Source organism: Microtus pennsylvanicus, chromosome 2 (assembly GCF_037038515.1).
Source record: "Microtus pennsylvanicus isolate mMicPen1 chromosome 2, mMicPen1.hap1, whole genome shotgun sequence".
Classification (NCBI taxonomy): Eukaryota; Metazoa; Chordata; class Mammalia; order Rodentia; family Cricetidae; genus Microtus; species Microtus pennsylvanicus.
The window spans coordinates 99,522,163-99,538,084 of NC_134580.1; the positions used below are offsets into that span (position 1 = coordinate 99,522,163).

The 15,922-nt window shown below is 39.5% G+C and overlaps 1 protein-coding gene across 2 annotated transcripts in view; it reads left to right on the forward strand.

The window, feature by feature from the left end:
• Positions 1–15,922, forward strand: part of Tubgcp4 (tubulin gamma complex component 4) — a 37,121-nt gene that overhangs the window by 2,117 nt on the left and 19,082 nt on the right. For both annotated transcript variants that reach the window (XM_075961954.1, XM_075961955.1), the window contains exons 2-6: positions 699–827; positions 2,673–2,795; positions 3,127–3,180; positions 3,692–3,748; positions 7,521–7,600. In XM_075961954.1, coding sequence (XP_075818069.1) covers positions 699–827; positions 2,673–2,795; positions 3,127–3,180; positions 3,692–3,748; positions 7,521–7,600 — 443 coding nt within the window. The remainder of the gene's footprint in view (positions 1–698; positions 828–2,672; positions 2,796–3,126; positions 3,181–3,691; positions 3,749–7,520; positions 7,601–15,922) is intronic.

The following is a 15,922-nucleotide window of genomic DNA, read 5'->3' on the forward strand; positions in this document are numbered from 1 at the left end:
TTTTTTTTCTTTTTCTTTTTTTGGTTTTTCGAGACAGAGTTTCTCTGGCTTTGGAGCCTGTCCTGGAACTAGGTCTGTAGACCAGGCTGGTCTCGAACTCACAGAGATCTGTCTACCTCTGCCTCCCGAGTGCTGGGATTAAAGGCATGTGCTACCACCGCCCGGCTAGTGAGCACTTTCTATGTGATTAACACATGTGCTTTATATGATTTAATTATCACTTTACATATGAAAACTAAGACATTGAGAGGTACCATAGCTTGCCTAAGCTTTCAAGCAAGACATACTTTGAGAATACAAGCCAAGGGAGTCTCTGTCTCTTTCTCCCCGCCCCCCCCCCCATGTGTAGGTAGGTCAGGGGACAACTTGGAAGAATATCCTACTATCCTGGAACTCAAACTCAGGTTGTCAGGTGGCAAGCATCGTTACACATTGAGCCGTCTTTCCAGCCCTTAGCATGGGAATTCTTTACTATATGATACCTATTTGAAGAACAAGCAGTCACATCTGGATAAGGAACTCTACCTTGTTTAACTGTTTTGTTACCAGAATTACCAGCCTGGTGACAGGGAGCGTTAAAGTAAAACCATGATACCTTAGGAAAGGAAATGGAAGAAAGAACGTGAAGCATTTTAAGCCCCACAGAATCTGGCTGGCGACTAGCCAGCTTTTCTTTATGACTGTCCCTCTTCTTGCAGGTTTCCCAGGACTTCCCATTTCTTCACCCCAGTGAAACTAGTGTCCTGAATCGACTCTGCCGGCTTGGTACAGACTACATTCGATTCACAGAGTTCATTGAACAGTACACAGGCCATGTGCAGCAACAGGTGGGATGCTGTTCTCTGGATATGTGCTTCTACAGGGCAAGGGTGTGAATTCACTCAAAGTAGGAATTAAGAATTTGTGGAATACATGTGAGTTTATCAATCACTGGAAATGCTCAAGAGAAGGCAAGATTTCTCATTGCTTTATTCCTGGGTAAGAACAACAAAAATTCTGTCCTTTATCTTACATGACATGAGAATTCCTACTTCTCCAGTTCTAAAGGAAGTCCTAATAGTGCTTTTTTAAAAAAAAGTGAAATAACAGCCACACCAAAACCCTTTCTTTTCATTTTGTGATAGCTGAAGACTCAGTTTTCTGTACTACCATAAGATCAGAACAAAATGGACTGGTTGTAAACCGTCTGCTTGTGTCCATGCTATAAACATTTATCTTTAGGAACATCAGGATCCTTCAACTAGCACCTTCTGGCTGGTGACTCTGTGCTTTCTAACCCCTGACCCCAAGCTGCTTTAGCACATCTGATGCTAAATTCTGTACTCTTGCCTACCACTCTCAAACCTGGTTACCCAGATCTTTACCTAGCAAGAGGGGCTGAGCATCCTTCATAGACTCCAGCTAACTTTAACTGGATTCCTCATATAAAACTATATGAGAAGTTTTATATGAAACTGACCAAATTCCCTAGACCCCTCCCTCCAAAGAATAAGTGATAAAGAGTACTGAGAGTCACTTGCAGACAAGCCCAGCTGCCTGGAAATCAGCAGGGACCGGCCACACAACTTGAAGAGTTCCTGAAAGACAAGTCATATTGTATATAATGCTTCAGTGAGAATCTCACAACCCCCAGATTGGCTTTCAGACTCACAAGATACTGGGCTTTTTGTTTTTTAAGATTTACTTTTAGTCAGCAGTGGTGGGAAATGCCTTAAATACTAGCACTTGGAAGCTAGAGGCAGGTGAATCTTTGTGAGTTAGAGGCCCACTTGGTCCAGAGTGAGTTCCAAGACAGCCAGAGGTACACACAGAAACCCTGTCTCAAAAAACAAGACAAAAAAAACCTATTCCGTGTGTATGAGTTCTGCTTGCTGCACATATGTGTACCATGTGCATGCCTTAAGCCTGCCCATGCCGGGAGGTATTGGTACCCCAGGAATACAATTTAAACGTAGTTATGAGCTACCATGGGAGGAATCACCTTAAGACAGGAAGTCGGTAACTCAGAATAGCTTCAGGAAGTCCCTGAAGCCGGATTCACTAGGCCCCTTCCTCTGAAGCAGCCAGAAAGAAGCAGGAAACAGCTGAGCTGCCTAGAAGAGGTTCAGATCAACCGAGCTACGTGGACAAAACAGTCCAACCTGTTAAGCTGCCTAAAAGCTGCAGAGTGTGCTCCAGGTTCTCAGCTTTTTGTCACCCATGGTAGTGTGGGGTTTGGTGATACAGCTATCTTTGACATTTCTGCTCCTGTAAGTAATATCTCACTCATATTTCTGTCAATAACCCCATGAAACTGATTGGTTAACCAAGTCAGATGTCGGTAGTATCTGTACTTTGTTCTGTCATAGGCTCCCTATCCGGGGTGAGTAGGTGTGTGTGTGTGTGTGGTGTGTGTGTTGCATCTCCTCAGGAAAAGTCTTGTCACACAACAGATGCTGGGAACCAAACCCTACAGTAAAATCTTCTCCATACCATGGGGCCAGTCATGTTGGCGTTTCTTTACTGCACCCCTTAGCATATGCTTATCTTCAGTTGTTTTTCCATTTTCTTTTGCTAAAACACGGCTTTGATACAGGATTATTTAAGTAAACACAAGTACTGCTAATTAAAGAGTGTCTTCCTCAGGTTCAGGGTCTGAGCTGAAAAGTTGACTTCTCTTTGTTTATTGGCAGGATCACCATCCATCCCAGCAGGGCCAAGGCGGGCTCCATGGAATCTACCTGAGGGCCTTCTGCACGGGGCTGGATTCAGTTTTGCAGCCTTATCGCCAAGCCCTGCTTGACCTGGAACAAGAGGTGAGAAGGAGGTAATATAGGAAACAGTATCTTCGGGGGATTGTAGAGAAGAGCATATTCCTGCTCTGAAGTGGCCTTTGATGAGGTCAGGTAGTTAAGAGTGAACAATTTCCTATGTGACTGAAGGGTGCAGTATTCAAAGTGGCTCCAGAGTGGATTTGTGAGAGCCTTAGTTTTGGATTATTATCTAAAAAGTAAATCTATAATCTATTAGTTCTTCAGAGCTCAAAATGAACATTGAGCTCATTGTCACATTGTCTTCTAATTTATATAGAGCAAATTAATTCAAGTTATTTTGTGTGGAATTCTGATGACTGTGCTTTTATTACAGTTCCTGGCTGACCCACATCTCTCCGTATCACATGTCAATTACTCTTTAGATCAGGTATGCATCAGAATGCTAAAATGCTTTGGAGTCTGTTGCTCTCCCAATTTGTGGAACTATATTAAATGTTTTTTTCCTGAAGGTATCAGAGCCAAAAAATATATTTTGCATGTTTTATTGCTAGATGAGAACTGCTTTAAGAGTGTGGTGTACGTGGCATGTACATGTCATCTCTGCTCAGGAAGAAAGGGCTAACCTGGTGTACAAGTTTGCTTCAGTGAGCTCTGGGCCAGCTAAAGGAAAAACCCAAACAACAAAGAGTTTCACATTTAATTACTTCTTAATGTAATGTGAATATTCTCCCATTGACATGAATATTGACAGTGGCACCAGACTCAAAAGTAAAAAATTTCTTCTGTCCTCCATATCTGTAGCCAATCCTGATGTCAGATTGCCTTAGGGTACTGGATCTTGATACTGCCGTATATCTCGGAAACAGAAGTGTTTCTTGAGTTGGTATTTTTTTTAATCCTGTATTTGATTCATACCCTTAAATTTTTCTACTTTGCAGTTCCAACTCCTTTTCCCCTCTGTGATGGTTGTAGTGGAACAGATTAAAAGCCAAAAGGTAAGAACTTTTCTTCTGTGATAAGCTCCAAAGGAAAACTAATAATGCTGTTTTACAGTCTTTCTTAGAAGACACTTGCTCTTAATATTTTTTTATTTATTTAGTCAGCATTATCCCTTTGCTTATCATATGAGATGTCAGAAACTCAAGAACTTAAGACATTATTCTTTCTTTAAACACCTTGTGATTAATAAAGCAGAATATCCAGGTGGTGGTGGCACATTCCTGTAATCCCAGCGCTTGGGAGGCCAGCCTAGTCTACATAGTGAGTTCCAGGGCTACACAGAGAAACCCTGTCTCAAAAGGCCAACAACAGAAAAGCAGAGTATGTGGATCTACCTAAGAATGTTGCTGAGGTTAGAGAAAATACTCTGGTTTTGTGGAGGTGAGAGCTGGCTGCACTAATGGTTTGGAACCACTGGCTTTGGATTAGGATAGGAAATTTACTTCTTACAAAAGAAAGAAGGTGGTTTCCTGAGTGTAAATAGAGATGGCACTTTCGTTTCCTGACACCCAGCCTTAAATAATCACACAGAAACTATTATTAATTACAACACTGTTTGGGCAATGGCTCACATGTATTTCTAGCTAGTTCTTACATCTTAGATTAACCCATTTCTATTATTTTATATTTTACCACTAGACTTGTGGTTTACCACTAAGGTTCTGACGTCTTTCTCCTTTGGCACCTACATGGCGTCTCCTTGACTCTGCCTATTCTCTCTATATATCTCTGTTCAGATTTCCCACCTGGTTTTCCTCTGCTCAGCCATTGGCCAAAACAGCTTTATTCATCAATCAATAAAAGCAACACATATACAGAAGAACATCTCACATCATTTCCCTTTTCTGTCTAATTAAAAGGGAAGGCTTTAACTTTAGCATAGTAAAATGACATATACAAAACAGTTATTAAGCAAGGATTATAGCTAGGATATTTAGTCTATTTACATATGGCAAATTAAGGAAAATATCTATCATCTTTGTGAGCCTAAAGTTTTATATCTAATTTATCTTTTATCATAACTAATGAAAGCTATAATTATAACTATCTAGTCTTCAATTCCATCAACAACCCCAGAAGGATATAATATTACCTAAGTAAGCAGGAAGTATATTGTAAACAACTTCCAGAACTCTAGAATTGGCAATCTCACTGCCTGGACAGTCACACAAAGTTTTTCTGTAACATGGGGGCATTCATCTTCAATAGTAACCAGCAGACTTTTCCCTGAAGCAGGAAATTTGAAAGACTGTTTGCTTATATTGGCAGTTTGTCAGTCACTTTCTTCTGTATCCTGCAGAATGTCTGGCAGTTTCCTCTGTGAAGCAGGCATCCTGACGGACCATCACATCTTTTGGAAAGTTTAGCAGTTTTCTTTGGGTCCTGCATGTCCTGTTCATACAGCATACCATCAAGCAGTCCAGGCAAGAGCAGTTTCTTGTCCAAATGACTAGCCTTGTCACATTGAAGGAAAATTCTATAATGAGTTTATGTCCATCAATTGTTGCTGCCAGAAACAGACATGACTCACTGTCAAGAAAAGTCTAAGTTCTTAAAATCCTTTAAATGCCACATTCTGTAGGTCTTTGAAGTGTTGAAAGTTATCTGACTGAAGTATATCTAGAAAACCTAACGTAATTAAAAGTTTGATTATTATAGATGACTGTCTATATAAATCTATATTTCTTAACTATACATTACATTTTAAATGAGCTGCACAAGCAATACCTTAAACAAGAGCAGAAATACATATACAAGTATAACAAAATTGACCTTAAATTTATATCAGTAGACCAAGATCCATACCAATGCAAAGTATTCATCTCTCTGAGAGTTCAGAACTACTGGGCAAAATCCAGCTTGTTGTTTTCATTTAGGAAATCGTCACAAGTTTCATCACATATTGAACTCCCCCATGTCAGAAGATTGTCTTTTCTGGGTGGAATTAGCATCTATGAAGAAAAAAATGCTTTAGAGATTTTATACTGTAAGAATTATTTTCTTTTGTTTACCCATTATTGGACTAAGTAGACAAATGAATTAAGCATTCTCAGCTCCATGGATTTTGGCCATTGTATCTGTGCCTTAGGTTATTATTTGGTGAGTATAGCTGGCCAGCTGGCTTACCCTGTAGTTGTCGTGCTTTTTCAGTGAGTGCAGAAATTTAAAGCTCTGCTACGTTGATTCTCTGCTGCCAAAGTCAGTAGGAAAGTACTTCAGAGCTGACCGTCCTCGTTAAAGTACATTATTTTTGCTTTGTCCCATACACTGTGTTAAGGGTTTTACATATGTGATTACGTAGGCTCAGGGTCACAGACAGCAAAGTAAATAGCAAAGTTTGTGTAACTCAAAGACCATGTTCATAACCAATACATTAAATTCACAAAATAGGAGGGAACCTTCTACATGAATGGAGTTAATAGTGAGGGTACAGAATTCCATGCCTAGCCGTACATCTCAGTTTACTTTCAGCCTCCTTTGACTACAGGAAGAATGGGGGACAGATAGAAGGACTTAGATAAGGGAACTTTCCTTTCCAGCCAGGTAGTGATGGAGGAACTAGCTCCACAGTTAAAAACTAAGGTGGTCGAGAGCATGGGCTGAGGGGGAGGATAGGGACGGATTGCAAATAGGCTCACCTAAGGGATTGGGGTTTTTGTTTTTGTTTATTGAGACAGGGTTTCTCTGTGTAGTCCAAGCCATCCTGGAACTCACTCTGTAGACCATACTGGTCTCGAACTCAAATCTCCCTGCCTCTGCCTCCTGAATGCTGGGATTAAAGGCATGTGCCAACACCACCCAGTTTGGGGAATGTTTTAAAATGGAATATTATAAAACTGTTATAGTGATGATTATATAATACTGTAAAATTATTATAAATGATTAAATAGTACACTTAAGCTACACATAAATTTAGAGCATACAAACCAGGTGGTGGTTGCGCATGCCTTTAATTCCAGCATTCAGGAGGCAGAGACAGGTGGATCTCTGTGAGTTCAAGGCCAACCTGGTCCGCTGAGTGAGTTCCAGGACAGGCTTCAAAGCTACAGAGAAACCCTGTCTCAAAAAAAGGGGGGGGGGTTTGAAAAATTCCATGAGATTACTTGTAGGTAATCTATAGTGCATTTTCTTGGTTATTGATTGATGTGTGAGGGCCCAGCTCACTGCAAGTAGTACAAACCTTGGCAAGTGGCCTTAGATGACAAAGCAGGCCAACCAAGCCATGGAGGTGGGCAGTAAGCAACATTCCTGCATGGTTTTTGCTTCAATTCCTGCCTTAAGTTCCTGCCCATACTTGCCTTCATGAAGACCTATAAACTATAAGCTGAAATAAACCCTTTCCCCAACAAATTGATTTTAATCATTGTGTTTTATCATAGCTTTAGACCTAACTAAAGGTTTGGAGGGATGGCTCAGAAGTTAAGAGAACTGGCTGCTCTTCCAGAGGTCCTGAGTTCAGTTCCCAGCAACCACATGGTGGCTCACAACCATCTGTGATGAGATCTGATGCCTTCTGACTTGCAGGCACAAATGCAGGCAGAACATTGTATATATAATAAATAAATCTTTACAAAAATAACAAACCAAGAAACCTAACTAAGACAACCAGTAACACTGATGATGGGGAGGGGAGGGGAGCCTGTCTTTGTATAAGTATATAGAAATCTTGTGAGAGACCATATCAGCCTTCTCTACTGGACTGTGCTTTCTTGGTTGGTATAGAGGGAGTTTATGTAACCTAGAGTGACAAGGCTCTATTTTTCACAGATTCATGGCTGTCAGATCCTGGAAACAGTTTACAAGCATAGCTGTGGGGGTTTGCCTCCAGTTAGAAGTGCATTGGAAAAGTAAGTCATGGCTTTCACCAGTCTTGGGGTAGAGGAGGGAGTCGAGTGATTTGACTTGTCACGTTTTATTTCCAGGTCATTTCTGGTTTTCCTGTGGGAAATCTTTAACTAGGATAGAAAAACCTCAGGGTTGGGGAGATCGGTAAATAAGTAAACTTGCTGTGCAAGTATGAAGACTTCAATGAATCCCTAGAACCCACTTAAAAAGCCAGGTGTGGTGACTTGGGTCTGTAGTTCCAGCACTGGGAAAGAGGGAACGGGATCCCTGGGGACTTGCTGGCTGCCAGACTATCTGAATTGCCAAGCTTCAAGTGCGGTGAAAGATGTTTCAAAAAAATAAGGTATAGAATTACTGAGGAAGAGTCCCAGCATCAACCTTTGGGCTCCACATGCACATACACACACGTACCCCATATATATATGTACACATATACCCTGTATATACACACATGCCATGCACACACACCATATATACACACATGTGCATACACACATGCCGTACACATACTCCATATATACACACATGCACATACACACATGTACCCCATATATATATGTACACATATACCCTGTATATACACACATGTGCATACACACACGTACCCCATATATATATGTACACATATACCCTGTATATACATACACGTGCATACACACATGCCGTACACACACTCCATATATACACACATGTGCATACACACATGCCATACACATACTCCATATATACACACTTGTGCATACACACACGTACCCCATATATCTATGTACACATATACCCTGTATATACACACGTGCCATGCACACACACCATATATCCACACATGTACATGCACACATAGCTCATATGTAGACACAGAAGAGCCCTAGGAGTCACCAGGCGTAGTGGTATATGCCTATAATCCTAGTACTTGAAAGGTAGAAGCAGGAAGATTAGGAGCTCAAGATCATTCTCAGGTATGTGGAAAGTTTAAAGAGGCCTGGGTTGAAAGCTAAGAAGGTAAAAGAGAGGGGGAAGGAAGGGAAGAGGAAAGAAGGGGGAGGGCCAGGTAAAGTGGTGGTGTGGGGAAGAAGAGTAGCCAGTATTTTTCACATCAAAATCCTTAAAATTTTTATACTTTATATCCTGTACTATCACACACTTCAAAATTTTATTATAAGAAAAGTTATATTTAGTCTCTGGATTTATATACATGTGTATGCAGGTACATGTGCCCTAAGAGGCCATTGGAGAATATCTAGTGTCCAGCTCTCACTGTCCAATTTATTCCCTTAAAACAGGTTTTCTCACTGAGCCTGACTAGCCAATGGACTCACAGAATCTGCCTATCTCTGTACCCCAATGTTGGGGTATAGTCATGCACAGCTTGTATATAGGTGTAGGGAATTAAAACTCTCAAATCCTGTGCTTGCCTAGTAAGTGCTCTTACCCACTGAGCTATCTCCCCAGCCCAGTAGGGAAATTATGTAAAACAAGAAAATTATTTATACTCACTGCTGTATTGTTCATCAGGGAATTAGAAAATTTTTCAGGGGTATAAGGAAACGTAGGGCTGTTAGATAGCTCTTCTGATAAAAGTGTTGACTGCCAAGCCTGACAACCTGTCACTGGAACTCATATGATAGAGGAAGGGAACCACTGCAGATTGTGCTCTGACCTCCTCATAGGTACAAGATAAAGGCATGCCGCACACATGTACACACACACATACAAATACAAATACATAAATGTAATTAAAAATTTTAAGCTAAGCATGGTGGCACACGCCTTTAATCCCAGCACTTGGGAGGCAGAGGCAGGAGGATCTCTGTGAGTTCGAGGCCAGCCTGGTCTACAGAGCTAGTTCCAGGACAGGAACCAAAAGCCACAGAGAACCCTGTCTCGAAAAATCAAAAAATCAAAAAAAAAATTCACTCAAAAGACTATAAAGTTATTAAAATTATAAATGCCAAAATAATATATAAAATATCTTATAATGATGAAAAATGATGTAAGATTGTATTTGTCTTATGATTATAACTGTCTAAAAATATAAAAAGGGGTTTGGGATATGTAATTTAGTAGTAAAATGCCTGTCTATCATGGGCCCTGGGTTCCATTGTCATCCTTTCAAGAAAAAGGTAGAGTCTGATCAAAGACTGCCCATATACTATTTCATTTTCCTCATGATTAAAAAAGCAAGTATAGCTTTTTTATGGTGGTTTGAAAGAAAATGACCCTCAAAGAGAGTGGCACTATTAGGAGGTGTGGCCTTGTTGGAGGAAGTGTGTCACTGTGGAGGTGGGCTTTGAGGTCTTATATATGCTCAAGCCATGCCCAGTGTCTCAGTTCACTTCCTGTTGCCTGCAAAATGAAGGACTCTCAACTACTTCTCCAGCATCATTTCTTCCTGCATGCTGCCATAATTCACCATAATAATGAACTGAACCTCTGAACTGTAAGCCACCCAATTAAATGTTTTGCTTTGTAAAAGTCAACATGACTGGACGATGGTGGCACATGCCTTAATCCCAGCACTCTGGAGGCAGAGGCAGGTGGATCCCTGAATTCAAGGACAGACTGGTCTACAGAGTGAGTTCCAAGACAGGTTCCAAAGCTACACAGAGAAACCCTGTCTCAAAAACAAAAACAAAAAAACCCAACCAAACAAAAAGAGTTGCCATGGTCATGGTGTCTCTTTATATCCATAGACAAGCATTTTTTACAAAATTGTGGTAGATGGACTCTGAGGCCTTTCACACCCCCTTCCCTTTCTTCTTTATGTAGGCACCAGCTTGACTTCTACATCTTCAGTGGGTTGTAAAGGTGTTGTCTTCAGCAATAGAGACTTGCTGTCAATTTGTAGTGAGCAACCTATAGTCTTGGCAACAACCTGGGTTGTTTGGGGATTCCCATGGGACCCTTTTGGCAAATGACTCAATTAGATGTAACCCAGTCCTAGTACTGAAAGCTTTATTTGGTGACAAGAGATGTCTCTCCCTCCCAATATATAACAATTTCATTTAGATCTCCTTCATATGTGTATGTGTATATGTATGTGTATGTGTGTGTGTATTCACACACATATTTTAATGTATTCTACCTAATACAGTAGAAACTTCTTTATGGGGGGGGGGTGTTCTTCATATATTTTGGATGTTAGTTCTCTATCAGATGTATAGTTGGTAAAAATCTTTTCCCATTCCATAGTCTACTACTTTGTCCAAATAATGCTATCCTTTGCCATGTGTTAAGTTTCTTATTGATCTTAGTGCCTGTGCTAACAGTGTTCTGTTCAGAAAGTCTTCCTGTGCTACTGAGTTCAAGGCTGTTCCCCACTTTACTGTCACGTTCACTGTATCTGGTTTTCTTTTGAGTCTGTGATCCACTTGGACTTGAGTTTTGTACAGGGTGAAGTATGGGAATTTGGATCCTGTTACAGTATGAAGCCATCCAGTTTGACCAGCAGTATTTGTTGAAGGTGCTGTCTTGTTTTTTGTTTGTTTGTTTGCTTGTTTGTTTTGTCAAAAGCCAGGTGTCCAACGGTACAGAGATTTATTTATGTCTTGGTCTTTAAGTCATACCATTGATCATTGTGTCTGTCTTTGTGCCAATACGAGACTGTTTTTATTACTATATCTCTGTAGTACAATTTAAAAATGGGATAGTGATAGCTCTATTCAGGATTGTTTTAGCTATCCTGGGTTTTTTTGTTTATTTGCTTGTTTTTGTATATGAAATCAAATGTTGTTCTTTCAAGGTGTGTGAAGAACTGTGCTGGAATTTTGATAGGAATTGCATTGAATATGATTGCTTTTGGTAGGAAAACCAGTTTTACTATATTAATATTACTTTAATGGGCATGAGATATCTTTCCATCTCCTGATATCTTCTTCAGTTTCTTTCTTCAATGTCTTAAAGTTTTTATCATATAATGCTTGGTTAGAATTACTGAAGATATTTTATATTATTTGATATATTATATTTTATATTATTTATATTTTTTATATTATTATATAAATAATATATTATTATATATTATATATTTTATATTATTTATATTATTTTTATATAATTTAATATATTATATTATTGTGAGAGGTGATGTTTTCCTGGCTTCATTCTCAGTCTGTTTGTCATTTGTATATAGGAGGGTTACAGATTGTTGTGAGTTAATTTTGTATCCAGCTACTTTGCTTCACGTGTTTATCAGCTCTAAGAGTTTCCCTGTAAAATTTTTAGGGTTATTTATGCATGCAATCATATTATGTAAAAATAGGGATACTTCGACCTCTCTTTTTCCAGTTGATCTCCTTCAGTTGTCTTACTGCTCTGGTGTGGCTCTGCTTCTTCCTCCTTTGGATTGTTAGCTGCATTGGCCCACGAGGGTGAAGGAAACAGTGTAGCGGCGTAAACGAATGCAGACAGATTGTAAAAAAATATATAGTTTTAATGTAGAAATAGACTTACAGAACCACCGTTCCTGCGGAGACCAGGAAAGCAGAAGCGACAGCCAAATTTATAGGCAGACATTAGCCCGAGGCGAACACGCCCCCTAAGGGGCGGGACTTATCCCTACAAAACAGAGTAGGGAACAGGGTTTAAGATGGTTGTAGGTATGAATGGAAGCAGCCCTCCAGGAGATAGACTATGATGAATCAGCTCAACTTTATTCCAAAGTATAAGGAATATAAAGGATAGAGAAGCCTAGGCACAAACCCTAATTTGCACTAAGTGGCACGCTCCTATCACGAGGCTTTTAGTACATGGCAGTAGGGTCCTATCAAAATGGCTTGAGCACTTGTCTAACTACCATGTGGGTGATCAGTGGGAAGAGCGTTTGCAGGGAGCTCTGTGTGGGGGTGAGGTGGAGGGTTGCTCCATGTTGCTGAACTTAGAGACAGCTGCCAGGCTATGGTAGACTGCAGCATCCGATCAGCAGGGCCTCCCAGCACTCTAGCTGAGATTTCGGGTACAATAATGAATACGTATGCAAAGTGGACAGCCATGTCTTTTTTTGATTTTAGGGGAATTGCTTTGAATTTCTCTCCATTTAAGTTGATGTTGGCTATGGGTTTGCTGTAAACTGCCTTTTATGTTGAGTATGTCCCTTACATTCCTTTTCTCTCCAGTTTTATCATGAAGGGGTGTTGGATTTTGTCAAAGGCCTTTTCTGCACCTAATGAGATGATCATGTGGTTTTTGTCTTTTAGTTTGTTTATTTAGTGGCTACATTTATCAATTTATGTATGTTAAACCATCTCTGGGATGAAGCCTACTTGATCATGGTGGATAATCTTTTTAATGTGATCTTGGATTCTTTTTTCAAGTATTTCATTGAGAATTTTAAAATCTATATAACGGAAAATGATCTGTAATTCTCTTTCTTTGTTGGGTCTTTATGTGATTTGGATATCAGTTAAATATGGCCTGCTAAAACAATTTTGGCAGTATTCCTTCTATTTCTTTTTTGTGGAATAATTTGAAGATTGCTGACATGAACTCTTCTTTGAAAGTCTGGTAGAATTGTTCACTAAAATCATCTTTCTCTAGGCTGTTTTTTATTTGGGAGAATTTTAATAATTGTTCTATTTCATTAGGGGTTATTAGCATTGATTTCATCCTGGGTATGATTATTTCTTGCTGTCTACTTTTTTTTTTTTTGATTTTTCGAGACAGGGTTTCTCCGTAGCTTTTTGGTTCCTGTCCTGGAACTAGCTCTTGTAGACCAGGCTGGCCTCGAACTCACAGAGATCCGCCTGCCTCTGCCTCCCGAGTGCTGGGATTAAAGGCGTGCGCCACCACCGCCCAGCCTTGCTGTCTACTTTTAAATGTAGTTTCTTATTTTTGTTTTAGAGTAGTGGTTTTCAACCTGACAGTCACAACCCCTTTGGGAGTTCAAATAACCCTTTTATAGGAGTCACATGTCAGATGTCCTGCATATCAGATATTGTAGTGTAGAGATACACTACAATTCATAACAGTAGCAAAATTAATTATGAAGTAGCAACAAAAATAATGGTTTGGAGTCACCACAACATAAGGAACTGTATTAAAGGGTCTCAGAATTAGGAAGGGTGAGAACCACTGCTCTAGAGCTTTCAGCTGTGCCATTACTGATCTCTCCAGTTCTTAGTGTTATGAACTTGCCTATTAGAACCACCTTGTGTCCCATAAGTTTGGATGTGTTGTGTATTCATTTTCATTTCAATTCTAGAAAATCTCTAATTTCTTTCTTAACCCATTTTTCATTCACTAGTGAGTTGTTCAGTTTCTATGAGTTAATAAGCTTTCTGTTGTTTATGTTGTTGTTTATATCCAGTTTTAATCTGTAGCGGTCAGATAGGATGCAGGGTTTTCTTACAATTATTGACTAGTGTGAGGTATTGAAGTTTTACTCTATTGGGGTGTGAGGGGTCAATATGTGACTTAAGCCATAGTATTCTTTTATGAACTTGGGTGCCCTTGTGTTTGGTTCATAGATGTTAAGAATTGCAGTGTTTTCTTGGTAGAATTATCATTTGATGAGTACTTTGTGTCCTTTCCCTATCTCTTCTGATAAGTTTTGGTTTGAAGTCTATTTTGTCAGGTATTAAAATGGCCACACCAGCTTGCTTCTTAGGTCTACTTGCTTGGAATAGCTTTTCTTATCCTTTTACCCTTAGGTGATGTCTGTCCTTGATGTTAAGATGTGTTTCTTGGGTACAGTAGAAGGATTGATCCTGTTTGCACTTCTGTTCTGGTAATCTATCTTTGAGGAATTGAGACCACTGATGTTGAGAAATTATCAATGAATAGAGTTTGCTGATTCATGGTGGTGGGTGTGGGGAGGTGTTTCCCCTCTTTCAATTTGTTGTCTGGAATTATTTATTCCTTGTGTCTTCTTGGATGTAGTTAACCTCTAGGTTGGAGTTTTTCCTCCTAGCTCCATCTATAAGAGAGGAATTGTAGGTAGATATTGTTTAAATTGGCAAGTTTTTTTTCCCTGTATCTATGGTGATTGAATGTTTTGCTTGGTACAGTAGTCTGGGCTGGCATCTGTGGTTTCTTTGGATCTATACAAATCTTCCCAGGCCCTTCTGCCTTTTAGAGTCTCCTTTGAGAAGTCAGGTGAAATTCTAACAGGTCTGCCTTTATAAGTTACTTGTTCTGTTTCTCTTGTAGCTTTTAATATTTCTTTGTTCTGTATGTTTAGTGTTTTGATTATTGTGTGCTGAACTTTAGTTTCTGCTTTAGTCTATTTGGTGTTCTGTATACTTCTTTTCTGTTGTTGTTGTTGCTTATATTTTTTCTTGTTGTTATTTTGAGACAGGGTTTCTCTGTGTCAACATGGCTGTCCTGGAACTCACTCTGTAGACCAGACTGGCCACAAACTCAACAGAGATTCACCTGCTTCTACCTCATGGGTGCTGGGATTAATGGCATGAGCCTGTTGTCTGTATAATTCTTGTACCTTGATGGGCACCTCTTTCTTTAGGTTAGGGAAATTTTCTTCTATATTTTTGTTGAAAATATATTTTTGTGCCTTTGACCTGGATTACTTTCCCTTCCTCTGTTTCTGTTATTCTTAGATTTGATCTCTTCATGGTTTCCCAGATTGCTGGGTGTTTTATGCTAGGAGTTTTTAGATTTAACATTTTCTTTGACCAAGGTATTTATTTCTTCTCTCATGTCTTCAGTGCCTGAGATTCTGTCTTCCATCTCTTGTATTCAGTTGCTGAGGCTTGTCTCTAAGGTTCCTGTTTGAGTTCATAAAATTTTCATTTCTAGATTTACCTCAGTTTATTGATTCTATCCACCTTCTTGTCTTGCATGGTTTTATTCGTTTCCTTCCGCGGTATGTTCGTGTTTTCATAGATACCATACTCATAAAGGCCGTTTTGAGGTCCTGCTCTTGTGTGTCACTTATGCTGCAGTGTCAGGGCCTGCTGTGGTGGGCTCTTCTGGAGATACACTGTTCCTGCCGCTGCCCGGCAAACCTCTCAGTATCCGTTCCCAACTGTCTTCCTGCATTTTATTTTGATTTCTGCATTTTATTGAGTTATAATACATTATTCTATCAACTTGGTACTCACATATTGAATCTTTTTCCTTATAATGTTCCAAGAAGAATATAAATTCAAGGCTGTTTTAAGCAAAAGGTGACTCCATTACATCCACTTCTATAAGACTCATCAGTTTTGAAACTTTCACAAAAAATGAAATTTTTGTTCTAAAAGAACATTTCCTGATAATCAGTCTGTCTGTTAGCAATTAAAATTAGCACAGTTATTTTTACCTTGTTTCCCCCATGACTCACCACACTCTCAAGCTTTTGTCTGTCCTCTCAGAATTTCAAGCATAAT